We start from the raw sequence: 16,016 nt of genomic DNA on the forward strand, positions 1-16,016 counted from the left end.
TCAGATACTTTTTTAAAACACGTGCTTACTGTTAAAGAAAAGAAACGGCAGTACGTGAGTGGGAATCTCTTAGTTGGATTGCCGTGTTAAGTTTTTCTTCTCTGTCCTCTATAATTCTAAGACCACTTTAGAAAGGATCATAAGATGGAGTTAATACCTTACAGAATGTTAATATCACTTGACTTTTGCATCAGGAAGTCGGAACACAGGACTTAGGTTTATTTTTGATTGGCAGATCATTTCTCGATAATGATTAAGTTTTTGACCCATTTCCTGTTTGCCCCGAGAATGTTCTCCAGCAGCCCTTGCGGCTGCGGCATTGACCCTGAGGTAACACGTGGCCGATAGTCCTAACCTCACTCCCACAGTTTGCCACGAAATGTCTTCCGTTATTGTTTTCACATCGCTCTAGTACAGCGATGGTCTTTGGAAACAAATGACATCGTTCTGTTTATTGCATTTTGTTTTTTGTAGTGGTGTGTATTTCCGTTTACACCATACAGTATTTTTCATTCGCTGAGAATGCCAGATCCTAGAAAACATAGCATTCCCACGTGTGATGTTAAATGAATGCTGGTAGTAAGCTGCACTTTTTTTCCTAAATGGGAAAAGGATTAAACATCCATTATTTGCCAGGCCCTGTGCCGGGTGCTTTACATATACTATCTGTGAGCCTCAGGTTAGTCTTCAAAGTAGATGGTGTTCTCTGCAACCCACTGATGAAGATACTGACTCAGTTCAATGCTTGTCCCCAGGCCAGCTAGGGTGTGGGGTTGAGAGAGAGAGGTGTCTGGTCCCAGACTTTGTTCTTTCACTCCTGTATCTTAAAGTGTTTCCAGGGGATTAATTATAAAAAGAGCAAGATAATCATGACTCCTCAGACCTTTGAGAGAGACTTTGTAATTGTATCATGCTAATTCAAGTTTATTTTTATTAAATATTGTCATTGTCTAACCCAAACATTGGCAGATTTTATTATCCTAATTTACAGTTTCTAAGCATATTCTTAACTTTATTAATTCATTTTTTAACCTTTTTTACGGAAAACCTTTCTAGATTATATAGAATGGCTTTAAGCAATGCACTCACTGTGAAAGGGTGAACCGTGAAAAGTTGTGGAGTCAGGGACACTTTCTTTGCTGTCTCCCACTTGGTGGAGATCACCCACGTGTACCCCTAGTCCTGTTCCCCAGTTCCTAACTTGGCCACAGACTGCAGGAGCTGTGTCGTGGGGCCGTTGAGCTGGCCGGCCGGCCACTTACCCCTCATTATGAGTGTGTTAGTTTCTGTGTTCAGTCACAACGGCATTATTTTCACTCCCGTTAAAGTGCGTTTTCATCCCATAAGCCTCCCTTTGCTTTTTCTTGAGGGACACATCTTTTTGCTCTGTGATCAGTGAAATTTCTGATTAAGCCAGAGGTTGGCATTTGTTTTATTTATTAATAAAAGTATTGCCCTGCTCAAAGAATAATCAAATATATTTCCTTAAGAAAATTCTCATTCTGGGAGAGCTGTAGATAAATGCAAGTCACCAAGGTTTAATTGCCAGTTAAATGTGTGTGTGCTTTTTTTCTTTTTTCTTTTTGATCAAATGTGTTGATTTTAGGGGTTGTGGGGAGCTCTACTTTATTCGAATTCCAGCTGTAAAGTTTTTGCTGCCCAGTGATAAGAGCTTTTAATTCTAACTCTACTACTCTATAATATGGTTGCTTAGGTCAATTTAGAGTGTATGAGGTGTTCATTAAATTCTAATCAGATTTATTTTTTATTTGGCTTGTTTCAGTTACATCTGTCACAAGACTTGCTAGTGATATAGAAAGGTAAAAAATAGAAATTGTATCTTATTAATTGCCATTTTCTCTTACAGATACGAGAATATGAATGGATTCATTCTCAGACCAAAAGGTTGAAGTTCAATGCACTTATTACAACATATGAGATTCTCTTAAAAGACAAGGTGTGTACCTGGTAGCTTAAAGGCTTACTTTTGTTTTGTGACTTGTTGAAATGGTGGGGTCTATACCCCACACTGGCCATATTATTTTTGTTGTTGTTTATGTCTTTAGAACAAGCAAACAAACAATTCTACAAAGAATATTAAGATTATAGATTTAAAAAAAAAAAAGAAACAGAACCTTACAATTGAAGGGGATTGCAGGTAGCTTAGTCTAATTAAACTAAACAGGACAGAAGGTTGTCGAGTCCAGTAGCTTCCTGAGATGCCAGTCAGTCACTGGACACTAGGCTTGAGCACCATCTCGGGCATTTCCCAGCATATTGTTAAGGCATTTTCTCCAGGGCAGATGGTGTGGATGGGCCTCTGTGAGGGGAAAAAAAGAGAAAAATGAAGCTCTTTAAATGCTCCCCTTTCTCCAGTTACTAAGAAACGGACGTGGCAGGTGATCCCACTCGTGACAATAAGTGTGAACGTGTTCAGTTTTCTGGCTCTTGGTGTTTCTGTGCTTCAGGGGCGGGGCGGAGAACAGGCAGAGAAGAACTTTAATGCAGGAGAGACCGCAAAAATCACGAGATTTTTTGTTTTTGTGTTGTTTTTGCCCAGCATGCCAAGTTTTGTATTCTTGCCTTGGGGCACGCAGCAATACCTGGCCTAAGAGACCCCCCCCCCCCGCCCCCATACCTTTTAGATGAGGACGTGCTCTTCTGAGTAGACACCAAGCTGGCAACCAACAGCATACACAGAAGAGTCCTAAACCACCTGAAGTCAGTGAAGGGAAAATGTTTCTGTGATGGTATCTGTACAGAGATGATAAACACTTGATGAAAGTACTTTTGGGTTCTCTTCTGACCTGGTGGCTCGTTCTGTTTTGTTTTTACTTTAGACTGTGCTGGGCAGTATTAACTGGGCGTTTCTGGGAGTGGATGAAGCCCATCGTTTGAAGAATGATGACTCTTTATTGTATAAAACTCTGATTGATTTCAAGTCCAACCATAGGCTCCTGATTACGGGGACCCCTCTTCAGAACTCCCTCAAAGAGCTCTGGTCCTTGCTGCACTTTATTATGCCGGAGAAGTAAGCTCCTTCCTCTGTCTTTCACAACGTGCTAGAATGTCTGGAATACCGATGCTGTTTCACTTTTCCAGTAGACTTTAGGGAGAACCGATGGCATGATTCGGGGAAAGCAAAGCATCAACTGAGGCAGGAAGAAAAGTGGTAAAATGTTCCACGGGAGATGGGAGAAGGCACAGAAGTCAGCCTGTCAAGGAGGAAAGCCATTTATCTACCACACGTTTGAATCAGTTACTGCTTCGGGGAAATAATCAGTGAGCAGGACCTGTCAGACCTTCGCACTATTCTTATAAGACAATCAGTGTAATTGAAATGAAGCACACAAGGTACACAGTCTGACGAGTACTAGAAATGTCTGAAATCCAAAGTGTTGATGACAAGGGTCAGCTTTAGGTCTTTACTCAACTCTTTAACTTATTAGTAAATTGTGGAATGTCTTTATCGAAAAGATTTTTACGAGAGAGATGATAGGCGGCATTGTCGTGAAACCTAACAGTATCCAGTGGTGGTTCGAAGCGTCTTAAAATGAAATCACGTCCGTGACCCCGCGTCGGGAGAGCCCGCTCCTCCTGGCCCCTGGCCGTGTGGACTCACGCCGCCGTCTCCCGCACGCACCGTGCCTCAGGCCTCCCGGCCACATCTCTCTGTTCCCTCGCATGCCGTGCCACTGCTCATCACACGGCCAGTCACCCGGTAATCCCCTTTCACGACCCCCTCCTCTGACAGGTCTTCTCGGACCCTCTCGCCTAAAGCAGCCCGTTCGCCATGCATGTCCCTACCCTGCGTCATTCTCTTTTTCTGTCCTTTCTTGTTTTCCCTCATTCGTCTCATGTCCCTGAATGCTGCATTCAAATGTAGCAGAGATCATCTCATTTGTGCGTTGATGGTCCGCATCGTCTGCCATGACGCCGGGCACGCAGGAAACAGTTCAGAGTTGTCAAATTGACAGAGAAATGCTCCATAAATATGTATTTTTAAATCAGAGGAGAGTTGAGTGCCTCCTATGTGCTATAAACTGATCAAGGCATTTGGGAGAGCCTAGTGAACAACACGGAAATGGTCCCTTCCCCCATGTGCTATTAATTTTTTTTAAATAACCTAATGAAATATATATAACCATGAAATACACCATTTTAAGTTCACAACATTTTATTCACCCAGAATGTTCGTTCTTGCCTCTTTGTACTTAATCTCTGCTTCTTCCTCTGTTAGGCAATCACTAATCAGTTTTCCGGAATCCTAATAAGTAGTCTTCTGTTTTGGGCCTCTTTCACTTGGCATAATAGTGTTGAGAATCACCTATGTCATAGTTTATCAAGTAATATTCTGTTGTATTCCTACCGAATCACCAGTTAATGGACATTTGGATAGCATTAGTTTGGGGCTGTTGTGTCTTTATGTGGACACAAGTTTTATTTATCCTGGTTAGATGCTTAGGAGTGGAATTGCTGGGTTGTTTGGAAAGTGTATAGTTAATGTCTCAGGAAACTACCAGGCTGTTGTCCAAAGAGACTATACCATTTTACATTTCTCCCAGAAATGTTTGCATTTGCTCATTTTTCTAATTATCTTGGTGTATTTTCAGTCTTTTGGACTCTGGGCATTCTGGTGGCTGTGCAGTAGTATCTCCTTGTGATTTTGATGTGGCATTTCTGTAATGACCAATAATGTTGAACATCTTTTTACATGTTCATTAGCTATTTGTCTATCTTTTGTAAAACGTTCAAATCTTTTGCCCATTTTAAAGTTGGATTGTTTTATGAGTTGAAGAGATTTTTAACTTCTTAAAAACATTCTAGATCCAAATGATTTCTTAGCATATTATTCACAGATATTTTGTTTCAATATGTGGCTTGTGTTTTCATTTCTTAATGTTGTCTTTTAAAGAAGAAAAGCTTTTTAATTTGATGAAGTGTAATTTATCGTTTTTTGAATAGATCGTTCTTTAATACCATACAAAATAAGAAATTTGCTTAATCTAGGGTCAAAGAGCCTTCCTTTTCTATTTTCTTACATTTAGGTCAGTGTGCCATTTTGACTAAGTGTTTATAATGTGAGGTGTGAGGGCCTAAGTTCTTTTTTTTTTTTTGCGGAGAGATTTTGGAAGTTTTCCCAGTATCTTTTTTTTTTTCTTTGAATTGTTTTGGTACCTTTGTTGAAAGTAAGTTGAGAGCATAAATGTTAAGGGTCTATATCTGGATTCTCAGTTCTTTTCCATTGAAACATAGTTCTGTCCTTAAGCCAATGCCACACAGTCTTGGTTACTGCAGCTTTGTACTATTTAGAAATGGGAAAGTATGAATTCCAGTTTTGTTCTTTTTCAAAATTATTTTTGCTATTCTATGTCCTTTGTATTTCCATATACATGTTAGGAACAGCTTATAAAAATGAAAAGAAAAATCTGAAATTTTGACAGTCATTGTGTTGAATTTGTATATTAATTTAGGGAGAATTAACAAGATGAAGCCTTCTCAGCCATAATGATGGAAAGTTTTCTCCATTTATTTAGCTCTTTTATAATTTTTCTTAGTAGCGTTTAGTTTTATCAGTGTGTCAGTCTTGTACTTTTGTTAAGTTTTGAGCGGAGTTGTTTTTTAATCTAATTTTCATAGTATAGTAGTTTTGTATATTGAGCGTATATCTTGTGAACTTGCAAAAATTACTTCCACAGTTTGTTGTTGTTTGTTTATTTCTTCAAGTAAAGGCAGTTAAGCTTTTCTCCAGTGTGAACGAGTGGCTTTCATGTCTTGCCTTACACGTACGGTCTAGAACCTTCCTGGTGAAGAGAAGTGCCAGGAGCATAGGATGTTAGCCACGGAATTTTTGTAGATAACCCTTTATCAGGCTCAGAAAGCTTTCTTCTGTCCTAATTTTTGAGAGTTTTTATAATGAAGTCTTAGATTTTGTCGCATGCTGTTTTCTGTGTTGAGATGACCGTGTGGTTTTTGTCCTTTATTCTACTGGTGTGGTTGTTACATCAGTTACGTTTTAGATGCTAAGCCAGCCTTTCATGCCTGGGATAAATCTGACTTGGTCAAGAAGTAAAATTCCTAGTTATGTGTTACTGGGTTCAGTTTGCAAATATTTGTTAAAGATTTTTGTGTGTGTGCGCGCATATGCTGTCTGCCTGGCATTTATACATGAGTTAGAAAGTGTTTTCTCCTCCCTTTTCCAAAAGAACTCGTTAAGATTCGTATTATTTCTTCTTTAAATATTTGATAGGATTCACCAGTGTAGCTGCGTGGGCTTTATTTTTTCCTTTGTGGGAAATTTTCAATTACTAATTCAGTTTTTAGTTACGGATTGATTCATATTTTTCTGTTTCTTCTTGATTTAGTTTTGTTAATTTATGTCTTTCTAAAAATTTGTCCATTCTTTCTAAGTTGTCTTTGTTGGCATAAAGTTTTAGTATCTCTTCATAATCCCTTTTAATTTTTGAAGGATCAATAGTTGATCTAAGTTTTTTGACTGTGATGATGTGTGCTCTTTTGTCTCTTTTATTTGGTCCTTTTGGGCAAAGGTTTAACAGTTGTGGGATGTTAACGAAGGCCGATGATGAAATGCGGGCCGTTTATGATGGTTCGAAGGTGGCAGCAGACTCCGCTGATGCCATCGTGCCTGGCGGCGGTGCTGGCATTTGCCGTCTTGACTTTTCATCTTCTCAGAGCATCCGCTTTGAGTCTTACATGGCTCTGGGTGATGTCGAGGTGCTCGAGTTTGTCATTCTGAGACCTGACTGGCTTCAGCAGAGCCTAGCTACCGGGTGCCAGAGAGCAGCCACGGAGCAGGGGCCCAGCCTCCCGCGTGATGGTGCGCACTCGCCTGCCGGGCTGCAGTCCGCACGCGAAACCCTGCGCGTCGTGGGCGCGCTGGTGGAAGGCAGAGCGTGGATTTTTTAATTCTCATGAAATAAATTCCCTTCATTTGGAAAGAAACTTGCTATAATGTCCCATTCTGGATTTCTTCCGTGAATTCTTTAGTGAACCAAAGATGGTCGAATTAAGGTTTAAACATGATAAACTTTAACCTACAGAGTTTGGGGCAGAATTACTATGGGTGACAGGTTGTTAAATTCATTAATAAAATTTGTCTCCCTAAGTTCTTTTAGTATTAAGTTTGTATCACTTGTATTGCTTTTCTTGTTCGGGGGCCATATAGTCTTGCGTACTGTCATTATAATCTGTTAACTTTTTAATCTATGAACAATGAAGATTATTGATGGAAATTATATAACTTGTACCTGTGAACAGTGACAGCTATAATACTGCCACTAATAACTCTTTTACCTCTGAATTTTATTTTTCCAAGAAGTTGCAGCTTATTAAAGGATAGCTTATGATTACTTTTTCTGCACTATATTATATCCATAGCATGTTTATGTGCATAGTAAATGCATTATATACTGAAATATTTTGTGAGCTCTAGATCCAGCCTCAGAATTGGAAACCTACTGTTATCCACGTGGACTGGTGGAATTAATTCAGTTGGTTTTCCCTTGCATTTTTATCTCCTCCTCTCATATTCAAGATCTAGTGATTTATTGAATTTTATCTATATAGGGAAGAGTCATTTTTTTTTACATATGTTTTTCTGTTTAGTTCCTTTAAAAGACATTTTTCTTGGAAAAATGCTTTTTTCTCCTCTGTAACTAAGTGGCACTACACTACTTCATCTCTAGGTTTGAGTTCTGGGAAGATTTCGAGGAGGACCATGGGAAAGGGAGAGAGAATGGCTACCAGAGTCTCCATAAGGTGCTAGAGCCTTTCCTCCTCCGGAGAGTGAAAAAAGACGTGGAGAAGTCCCTTCCTGCCAAAGTGGAGCAGATCCTCAGGGTGGAGATGTCGGCCCTTCAGAAGCAGTATTACAAGTACGTTACTGGCCCGGTTCAGTCCGGATGGGATTAGGACCGGTACCGCGAAGCTGAGAGGTAGACAGTTGCCAGATGAGTGTAGAGGGCTGATTAGACTCACCTTCAGTCTGAGTACTTTACAGAATACCCTCAGCTCTGTTTCTTTGATGCTAATAACATTACCACCCTAATTTGCAGGTGGATTCTGACCAGGAATTACAAGGCTCTTGCCAAAGGAACAAGAGGCAGCACATCTGGCTTCCTTAATATCGTGATGGAACTAAAAAAATGCTGCAACCACTGTTACCTGATCAAGCCCCCCGAAGAGAACGAAAGAGAAAACGGACAGGAGGTTCTCCTGGTGCGTTCTGAACCTTGTTTGTAATTACTTTGCAAAGACAGTTTCGTTTCCGTAGACGGTCTTTATATCAAAATGCTCCTTTTCCTCCTCGATGACTCTTTAAGGAGCATCAAAAGGCTTTAAAAACCGGATGAGGAAGGTTACAGCGCTAGGAAAATCTGGAAGGCGTAGTGTCACAGACAGCAAGTAAAGAGCATTTCAGGAGTGTCTTCTCAGCCGGCTTGGAGAAGACTTCGGAAATCTTAAAGATGTTCTAAAAAATATGAACTCTCAGATTAAGGGCAGATCGAAGTTTGCTTTTGCACACAATGATCGGAATGTCTTTTCATTCTTTAGTCCCTGATCAGGAGCAGTGGGAAGCTGATTCTGTTAGATAAACTGCTGACAAGACTGCGAGACAGGGGGAACAGAGTCCTCATCTTCTCTCAGATGGTGAGAATGTTGGACATCCTGGCTGAGTACCTGACTATCAAGCACTACCCTTTCCAGGTGAGGATGCTGTGACTGGGGTCTCTTCGGCAGCTGTCTTAAAATGTAGTTCACTGCTGTGGTTGTTATTTAAAAACAACAACAACAACAACAAAAAAAACACACACACACTCCAAAAAGATGATTATCCCCCTGAGCCCCGTGAGCTTTCCGATCTAGCTCATTATTTGATACCACATCAAATAAGAATGCATTATATTTCTTCTTAGGGAATAAGTAGGCTGGAGTCCACTCAGGTTTATCCTGCCTAATGTCTTCTATTAATGGGAATATTAAATGTGAACGCTTGGGTTTTCTAATATCATATACATGAACCTGCCATTTAAGCTTGCCTTTGGGTTAAGGCTCTGAGTAGATTTGGTCGTTGGAAGGAGAAAGGGGGTCCCCACGTGTGATCCTCCCCGTGTTCGGGTGCCTCTGGGTCGGGGAGGCAGAGCTGTGAGCTGGGGAGGTAGATGCAGGTCCTTCCCTGACTGCCCCCAGCCAGCTGACATCCTCTCTGGGGCCAGTTTTGCCTTCTATAAAATGAGGGGTTTTGTTCATCTTAAGTGGTGATTACGAGGGGAAGAAATATGGAAATGATTTTAAAGAGTGAGAAATGCTGTGAATGTACAGCATACAGGTAATTAACCTGTACTATTTATTTTACGTGCTCGATTTCTCTGTGCTAATTTTTTTCTTGTGGCTCAGAGCGGACATGCACTCTAATAAAATAATGGATCGTAGCAGTAGATGCCAGAGGCTCTCTCAAAGATGTGTTTTGGTTGCTCGAGCACGTTGCTCTGATTTTAGAGTGCAATTTTTTGGAAAAGCTGGGATATACAATCAACTTAATTTTAACGTTTTCTGTGTTACGGCAAAATATTTTCCAGACTAAATGATGAAAGTGATTTTTTGGTTTGTGTAGCACTGAATAACGAGGCAACCTGTAGCCACATGAGCTAAGAAGCATCATTTTTCTGCAGAACTAATTAGGTGACCAGGGGTGTAGTATTTCCTTGTCTCTTCAGTGCTTAGTGGAGAAGAAGCCAACAAAGACTCTAAGCACAGCTTGGGTTGCCCTCTTCCTCCTCAAAGGTCCTGGCAGCCGTTCCGATCCTTGGATAGACCCAAATAGCCCTTGAATCAGAAGCTTCTGACCTTCAGTTTGAAACCGGAGAGCGTGGGGCAAGGCGGCGTGCGGCGTGAGCACAGCCCCTTGACAGCACACTGCCAGTGCATGCCTGTTATTTTTACCCAGTGGGTGTTGGGCCGATGAAGGTCGAAGTCTGGTGTTTCTATTCTGAGTGTAGCTGGTCTTCCTTCCTTATGGTTTTCTCGCGATTTGTTTTCACAGCGTCTGGATGGTTCCATCAAGGGAGAAATTCGAAAACAGGCGCTGGACCACTTCAATGCAGATGGGTCTGAGGTACACCACGCATGACTTTCTCTTTGGGGCAGCTTGGGCTCTGTATCGAGGGGAAAGCCTTTCTAGCTTAATGGATTCTGTTTTGGAAATAATTCACAGTGTAATTCTCCCATCTCCAGACAGCAGTGAGAAATCGCTCATGTAAAAGATGCCTCTTAAGTTGGTCGTCACTCTAAAAAAGCACACACATGCTTGTTTATCTCCCTTAGCATGCATTAATGAGAGTCGTCCTGCTCTCTGCTCTGTGTTCTCTGGTGACTTCCAGATACCATTTCTGGGCCTCGGAGAGGCCAGGCAAGATGGAAGGCTGGCCCATAAGCTTAATTTTAACATGTATGTTGCATCAGAGGGTTCTGATCTCTAATTTTTGGTGTCTTCGAGTCTTGAAAAAGTATATTTGCCATGTCTCAGATTTGTTGGACCCTGGCATGATGTGGCTAAAAGTTCCTGTTTTAGCTTACAGCAACATTTAGTGTCCAGCTCAAATGTACCATTACAGGGTATTTCATTTTTAAGACACGGAAGAGCCACTCGGGACAAGTTAGAAACCATGGTAACTTCGCAGTTCGTGCACGTCAAACCATTAAGTACTAGAGGATTAGAGAGAAGTGGGGAGAAGAGGGTTAATGAAGGCAGCGCTGTTGGAGTGTGTGGAGCCTCAGAAGTTCACCTGGACGAGTCCTGGAGAGAACGTTAGCGCTTCTGAGGTCTGAGCCGCTGTTTCGTATCAATAGAACAGATTCGGCTTTCTGCTCTCCAGAGAGTTTGAGACACTAAATGTCTGTCTCAACAGTATGCCTTCTGCCTCTAGAATTGCACATAGGCAGTAATATTCTGGATTCTTCTTCAGTCTGCAATTTTGGTTCTCCTTAAGGAGCTTTGGGCACTGATCTCTTCAGAACCGAGGCCCTGATTAGTTACGAAAAGGAATCGAATTACCAAAAATGTTGATAATTATCTAATTCCCATTCCTCCTCTCTCCTCTTCCCTGTTTCCTCAACTGTAAAATCATGATAATTCTCATCTCTGCTTCATAATCTGCTGTAAAGATTGAACGCAGTAATCACCATACACCGCTGAGCACGTTGCCTGGCCGTAGTAAGCGCTCAATAAATGTCAGCGATTTTTTATTCCTCAGTATTTGTTGAAATTGGTTTTGCGTTCTTTGTAGTTTCAAAATAGTGTGAGTCGAATGTTTCGTATTGCCCTTTCTCAGAAAAAAACTGAAGTTGCTTTTGTAATAGTTCTCAATTGATGCCCCTGCCCCATGAATACAACTTTTCTATCATTTTCTGCAAACCTGACTCTTTTAAAATTAATTTAAAAAATGAAGTACTTTGTTATTGGGGGAAAGTGTTATATGTACATTTTCAAAAATTTAGAGTTGGTGAAGAATATCCAGAAAAAAATCGTACAGAACTCCCGTCCAGTACACAACTTCCTAGTCACATTATTTGGGTGTGTTTCTCTTAATATTGGGTGAAACCGTTTGTTTCTTTATATGTTTACCTTGCTGGGATCATGCTGCATATAGGTTTTTGTCGCCTTTATTTCAAAATTATACTCTGAGCATTTTTCCCATGTCATGAAATGTTTAAAATTTTTAAATTTCTAATATTTTATTATGCCTGTGCCATTATTTGTTTATTCATTTTGTTATTGAATGGTTAAGTAAGGAAGGGGATATGAGCTTTTTAAAAATATTTTGATACATTTTGCTAAGTTTCGTTCTCCAAACAGTTTACATTCATACTGTTTAGGTATGAATGTTTCCATTTTTACCTCACCCTGAGCTCCACTGAGTTTCATAATTTTTAACCTTTGTCAACTTGATAATAGACACAAATGACATCTTATTATAGCTCATGTTATCTTTGATAAAGAACGACATTAAAAATTGCGCATATGACCATTGAAACCCCAGATAGACGTAACACAGATCCAGTGGTTTCTCGAGTGCCAGTTCTATGCCAGAATGCGGTCAGATCAAATTCCCTGAAAATAGAAATCTGGCTTCTTTTTCTATGGCTTATGTAGTTTATCCTCTGCTTCTGCCCACGTTTTTCTGGGCACTCAGGTGCAGGCAGGCGTCGCATGCCGGCCCAGCCCCTGTGGTCACCGACGTGGAAACTGGACCATGTTGGTGTCCGGGCTCCCTCACGCGTGGCTGCTCAGCCACACCTGCCGTGGTGTGCTCTGTACAAGCTCCGTGCTGACAGAGGCTCCTTTGCTTCTCAGCACTTCCTCGCGTGGTCCGCGAGGGCAGGGCTGCTTTTTCTCCACCAGCCCGGCAAATGGACGGACTTTGCAGACACAGTTTTCTTGTTTGTTCTGACTGCCTCACGTGGCATCGTCCGCCTTTCCCTAGAAACTCAGTATCTAGGCACCTTGCTGGAATGACCCCCTTGACAAATAAGGTTGTCCGGTTTTTGTTAATGCTCGTTACAGCGGTTTTAGCCCGGCGAGAACACCAGTTCTTTTACTCCTGTTGCCTTGTCAGATCCTACTTGACTGCTTAGTTCATTGCGCTGACTCTTACCTCTTAATCAAATAAAAATTCACTCTGCCATCAAGTCCCTGACATTCTTTTAGCCTCCATAAAGTTTGTCCATCATATCTCACTTTTCTTCACACCTGCAGGGGTTTCCAGGTGTAAGGGCTTATTGGACTGTGAGACTGTTTCTGAGAAGGCCACTGCATAAAGTAGTATATTGCATTGTGTACAGGACTTCTGTTTCCTGCTCTCGACAAGGGCTGGTGGCCTGGGAATCAATTTGGCTTCAGCGGACACAGTCGTCATCTTTGACTCTGACTGGAACCCCCAGAACGACTTGCAGGCACAAGCCCGAGCCCATAGAATTGGTCAGAAGAAACAGGTCAGTGGAAAGAGGCTGCTCTGGCTACGGCTCAGGGAAGAGGGAGAGGGGTTTTTTAGGCCTTTGAGGATGTTCGCAAAATGCTTTCTTTCCTGTTTTGCTTTCATTACCCCGAGAGTAGATGTTTTGTCTGTTAACTAGTACAGAGAAGCTGCCTTTGGGGCTAAGACAAGCCTCTTATGGAACTATTTTGTTGCACTGTTTGAAAAGTACATCACCGGTGACCTCCTGGTTTACCCGAAGAGAGGTCTGTGATAAACAGACTCAGAACTGAGATTTTCTCTTTTAATGTGGGAAAGTCATTGAATGTTCCAACATTGTTCAAGATGGTCTATTTTTATTGCGCATGACTAATCTTAGCCCTGAGATGTGTTGGAAAAGCACACGCTTGTTTTCCTTCATATGTCGAGCTCACATTCAGCTTAAGTTTTGGGTAACTCTTAAGTTTCATGGGTGAAACGATTTTCGCAAGATTTTTCTCATTAGAACGAGCTGGTAATAACAATTCCTTAAAGGCGGTTTTATTTAAGAGCGCAGTCTGTTGCAGCTAATACAAATACCTGCTTAAGCCGTCTGCTTGGATGGGCGGCTTGTAGTCACGTGTGATAGTAGAGAACAGATCTTTTATTTCCTTTCTTGGTTTTGGACAAAGGTACCTTTATTTCTGTGTGTGATCATGCATAAACATAACATTTCCTTTTCCTACAGGTAAATATTTACCGCTTGGTTACAAAGGGGACCGTGGAGGAAGAGATCATAGAACGGGCCAAAAAGAAGATGGTGTTGGACCATCTGGTGATTCAGCGCATGGATACCACTGGCCGGACGGTCCTGGAAAACAACTCGGGAAGGTCCAAGTGCGTGACAGAAAGATGGGGGGCTGGGGAGGGGTGGCAGAGGCAAACCGATTTTACATCAAATTCGATATAATTCTTCAAATAGGATTTTGTACAACAGACGTTAGTTCTTTATCTGAGAAAGGCCGAGCCAAGACTGCAGGACGGCTTTTTCATTTTATTATGTTTTCCCTGTTTCTTCTTCCCCTTTTTTGCCCCTTAGTCCTCTGCCCATGTGCTCTTTCTTTCCTGCCCCTTCTTGCCCTTTGCTTCTGGCTCTGCGTGTGGCATCCGGCACAGCAGTGTGCTCTCCAGTAGGCTTTCGTCTTGGCACAATGTTGCCTTGAACTTTTTAGCAGTGACTAGATTGACTTCACAGCTATTTTGTTACTATTGGTAAAATGTTTGTGTGGAGATTGGTATTTGTCCTATTTAAACAGAAGGGTCCAGAAGGAAAGTAGTCAAGTTCCAGGTGGCTTTACCTGGAAGCACAGCTGTCTCTCTCAGAGAGTTTACAGACTGAGTTGTCGAGTGTCTTCCATGGTAGTCCTGCAGCTTGTGTTACAGGCAAAATGACACGAGCCTTTCCTCAGCACAGTATTTTCAGACAACTTCCCTCAGAGAGGAAGGAGCCCGGGTGGAAGAAGCTAGGTTCTTTTTCCTTAGGACCAGAGGCGAGGAAGTTGAAAAATTCTTGGTGAATCGAAAGACAAAGCGAACGCTCTTTTTTCGTGTCGCTAATTGCATTTCTTGTCTAACTGTGTAGTAAGTGGGTGAGCCGACAGGAAGATAATCGATTTCCTAGTCTTCTGCTAGGTTAGGTTCACCGCCACAGGCTCATTCTGTAGATTAAAAAGAAGTAGAATCTGTGAGAGATCATTTTTCTTGTGACAGCATTTATATTTTTACCAGTAATTTGACCCCTTCATGGAGGGATGGGCATGTAGTAGAGCCACACAGAGGTTACTTGACATTTATTTCTAAGAGATGACATTTTACTTTTACAGTTCAAATCCTTTTAACAAAGAAGAGCTGACAGCCATTTTGAAATTTGGAGCAGAGGATCTCTTCAAAGAAATGGAAGGGGAGGAATCAGAGCCTCAGGTGATTGACGAAAACTTATTTTTCTTGACAAGTATCTGCGAAAGTCAACATTTTTCTGGGAGCAGATTCCGAGTCTATGCTACAGCTTTTATAAAGAAACAGTAATTACTTGACAGACGTAGTTTTGGGTTTTTTTGTTGTTGTTTTGTTTTGTTTTGTTTTGTTTTTTTGATTGTTTCTCCTCATAGAGCCCAAAGCTTTTACTACACCGAACAGGACAAAATGAGTAAAGCAAACGAGGATTCCGCCCTCGGGCTTTACTCCAGTTTTATTTTTCGTGGTCTCTGAAGTTTCACGTTGTCGTTGTACAAGTAGTAGCGTGCAGCATCAGACGTAAAGGCTGCAAAGCCGAGACCGCGCGCGGAAGCGAGAAGCGCAGCGTCAGAGAAGAGCGCCCGGCGCGTCGGCACCGTCCGTGCTCAGTGCTGACCGGCGGCGGCGTCTCACCGTGTCCCTGTTGCTGTTCTTCTTTCAGGAGATGGACATAGATGAGATTTTGCGCTTGGCCGAAACCAGAGAGAACGAAGTGTCAACAAGTGCGACAGACGAGCTTCTGTCACAGTTTAAGGTGTGGACATCATCGCGGGAGGGAGTCCTTAGTAGGGACCCATTAAACCAGTCGTAACCAGTCATGACTCGGGCCCGTTAGCACTTTCCGGTGCAAGGCGTCCTGCTTCTCCCTCTGCCCAAGTTGCCTCACGTCCCGAATGTCATGCTCTAGCGTTCCGTGTGCCTGTAGACTCTGCCGCCCTCCCCGCGGAGGTAACCACTGAAGTGGTCCGTCCCGCCGGAGCCGGTGGGCGGGGGAGGAGAAGTGTGTGCAGAGGATGTGCCGTCAGTGGGGTGGGTGGAGACCTAGCTGCGGTGGAGCTCCAGGGGTGCAGAGGGATTGTGGGGGAGAGAGAATCAGATGACTAAGAGGTCAAAGGTATAACCACAGAAGGCGATGGGAAATTCTTCATGACTTGGTGGGATCTTTTTGTAAGGGTGATTATGGGATAGCCAGTGTTATCTGCTATAACAAAATTAAATGAGTTTAGAAATAAGTGCAGAAGCCAGACACCC

The 16,016-nt window shown here is 42.1% G+C and overlaps 1 protein-coding gene across 11 annotated transcripts in view; it reads left to right on the forward strand.

Moving 5' to 3' along the window:
* The window catches only part of CHD2 (chromodomain helicase DNA binding protein 2), a 98,378-nt gene that overhangs the window by 52,028 nt on the left and 30,334 nt on the right, over positions 1–16,016 (forward strand). For all 11 annotated transcript variants that reach the window (XM_036232002.1, XM_016123423.2, XM_036232003.1 and 8 more), the window contains 10 exons: positions 1,868–1,957; positions 2,841–3,031; positions 7,707–7,895; positions 8,076–8,238; positions 8,575–8,727; positions 10,064–10,135; positions 12,862–13,011; positions 13,720–13,868; positions 14,855–14,951; positions 15,427–15,519. In XM_036232002.1, coding sequence (XP_036087895.1) covers positions 1,868–1,957; positions 2,841–3,031; positions 7,707–7,895; positions 8,076–8,238; positions 8,575–8,727; positions 10,064–10,135; positions 12,862–13,011; positions 13,720–13,868; positions 14,855–14,951; positions 15,427–15,519 — 1,347 coding nt within the window. The remainder of the gene's footprint in view (positions 1–1,867; positions 1,958–2,840; positions 3,032–7,706; positions 7,896–8,075; positions 8,239–8,574; positions 8,728–10,063; positions 10,136–12,861; positions 13,012–13,719; positions 13,869–14,854; positions 14,952–15,426; positions 15,520–16,016) is intronic.

This window comes from Rousettus aegyptiacus, unplaced genomic scaffold (genome assembly GCF_014176215.1).
Source record: "Rousettus aegyptiacus isolate mRouAeg1 unplaced genomic scaffold, mRouAeg1.p scaffold_m13_p_14, whole genome shotgun sequence".
In the NCBI taxonomy this organism is placed as follows: domain Eukaryota; kingdom Metazoa; phylum Chordata; class Mammalia; order Chiroptera; family Pteropodidae; genus Rousettus; species Rousettus aegyptiacus.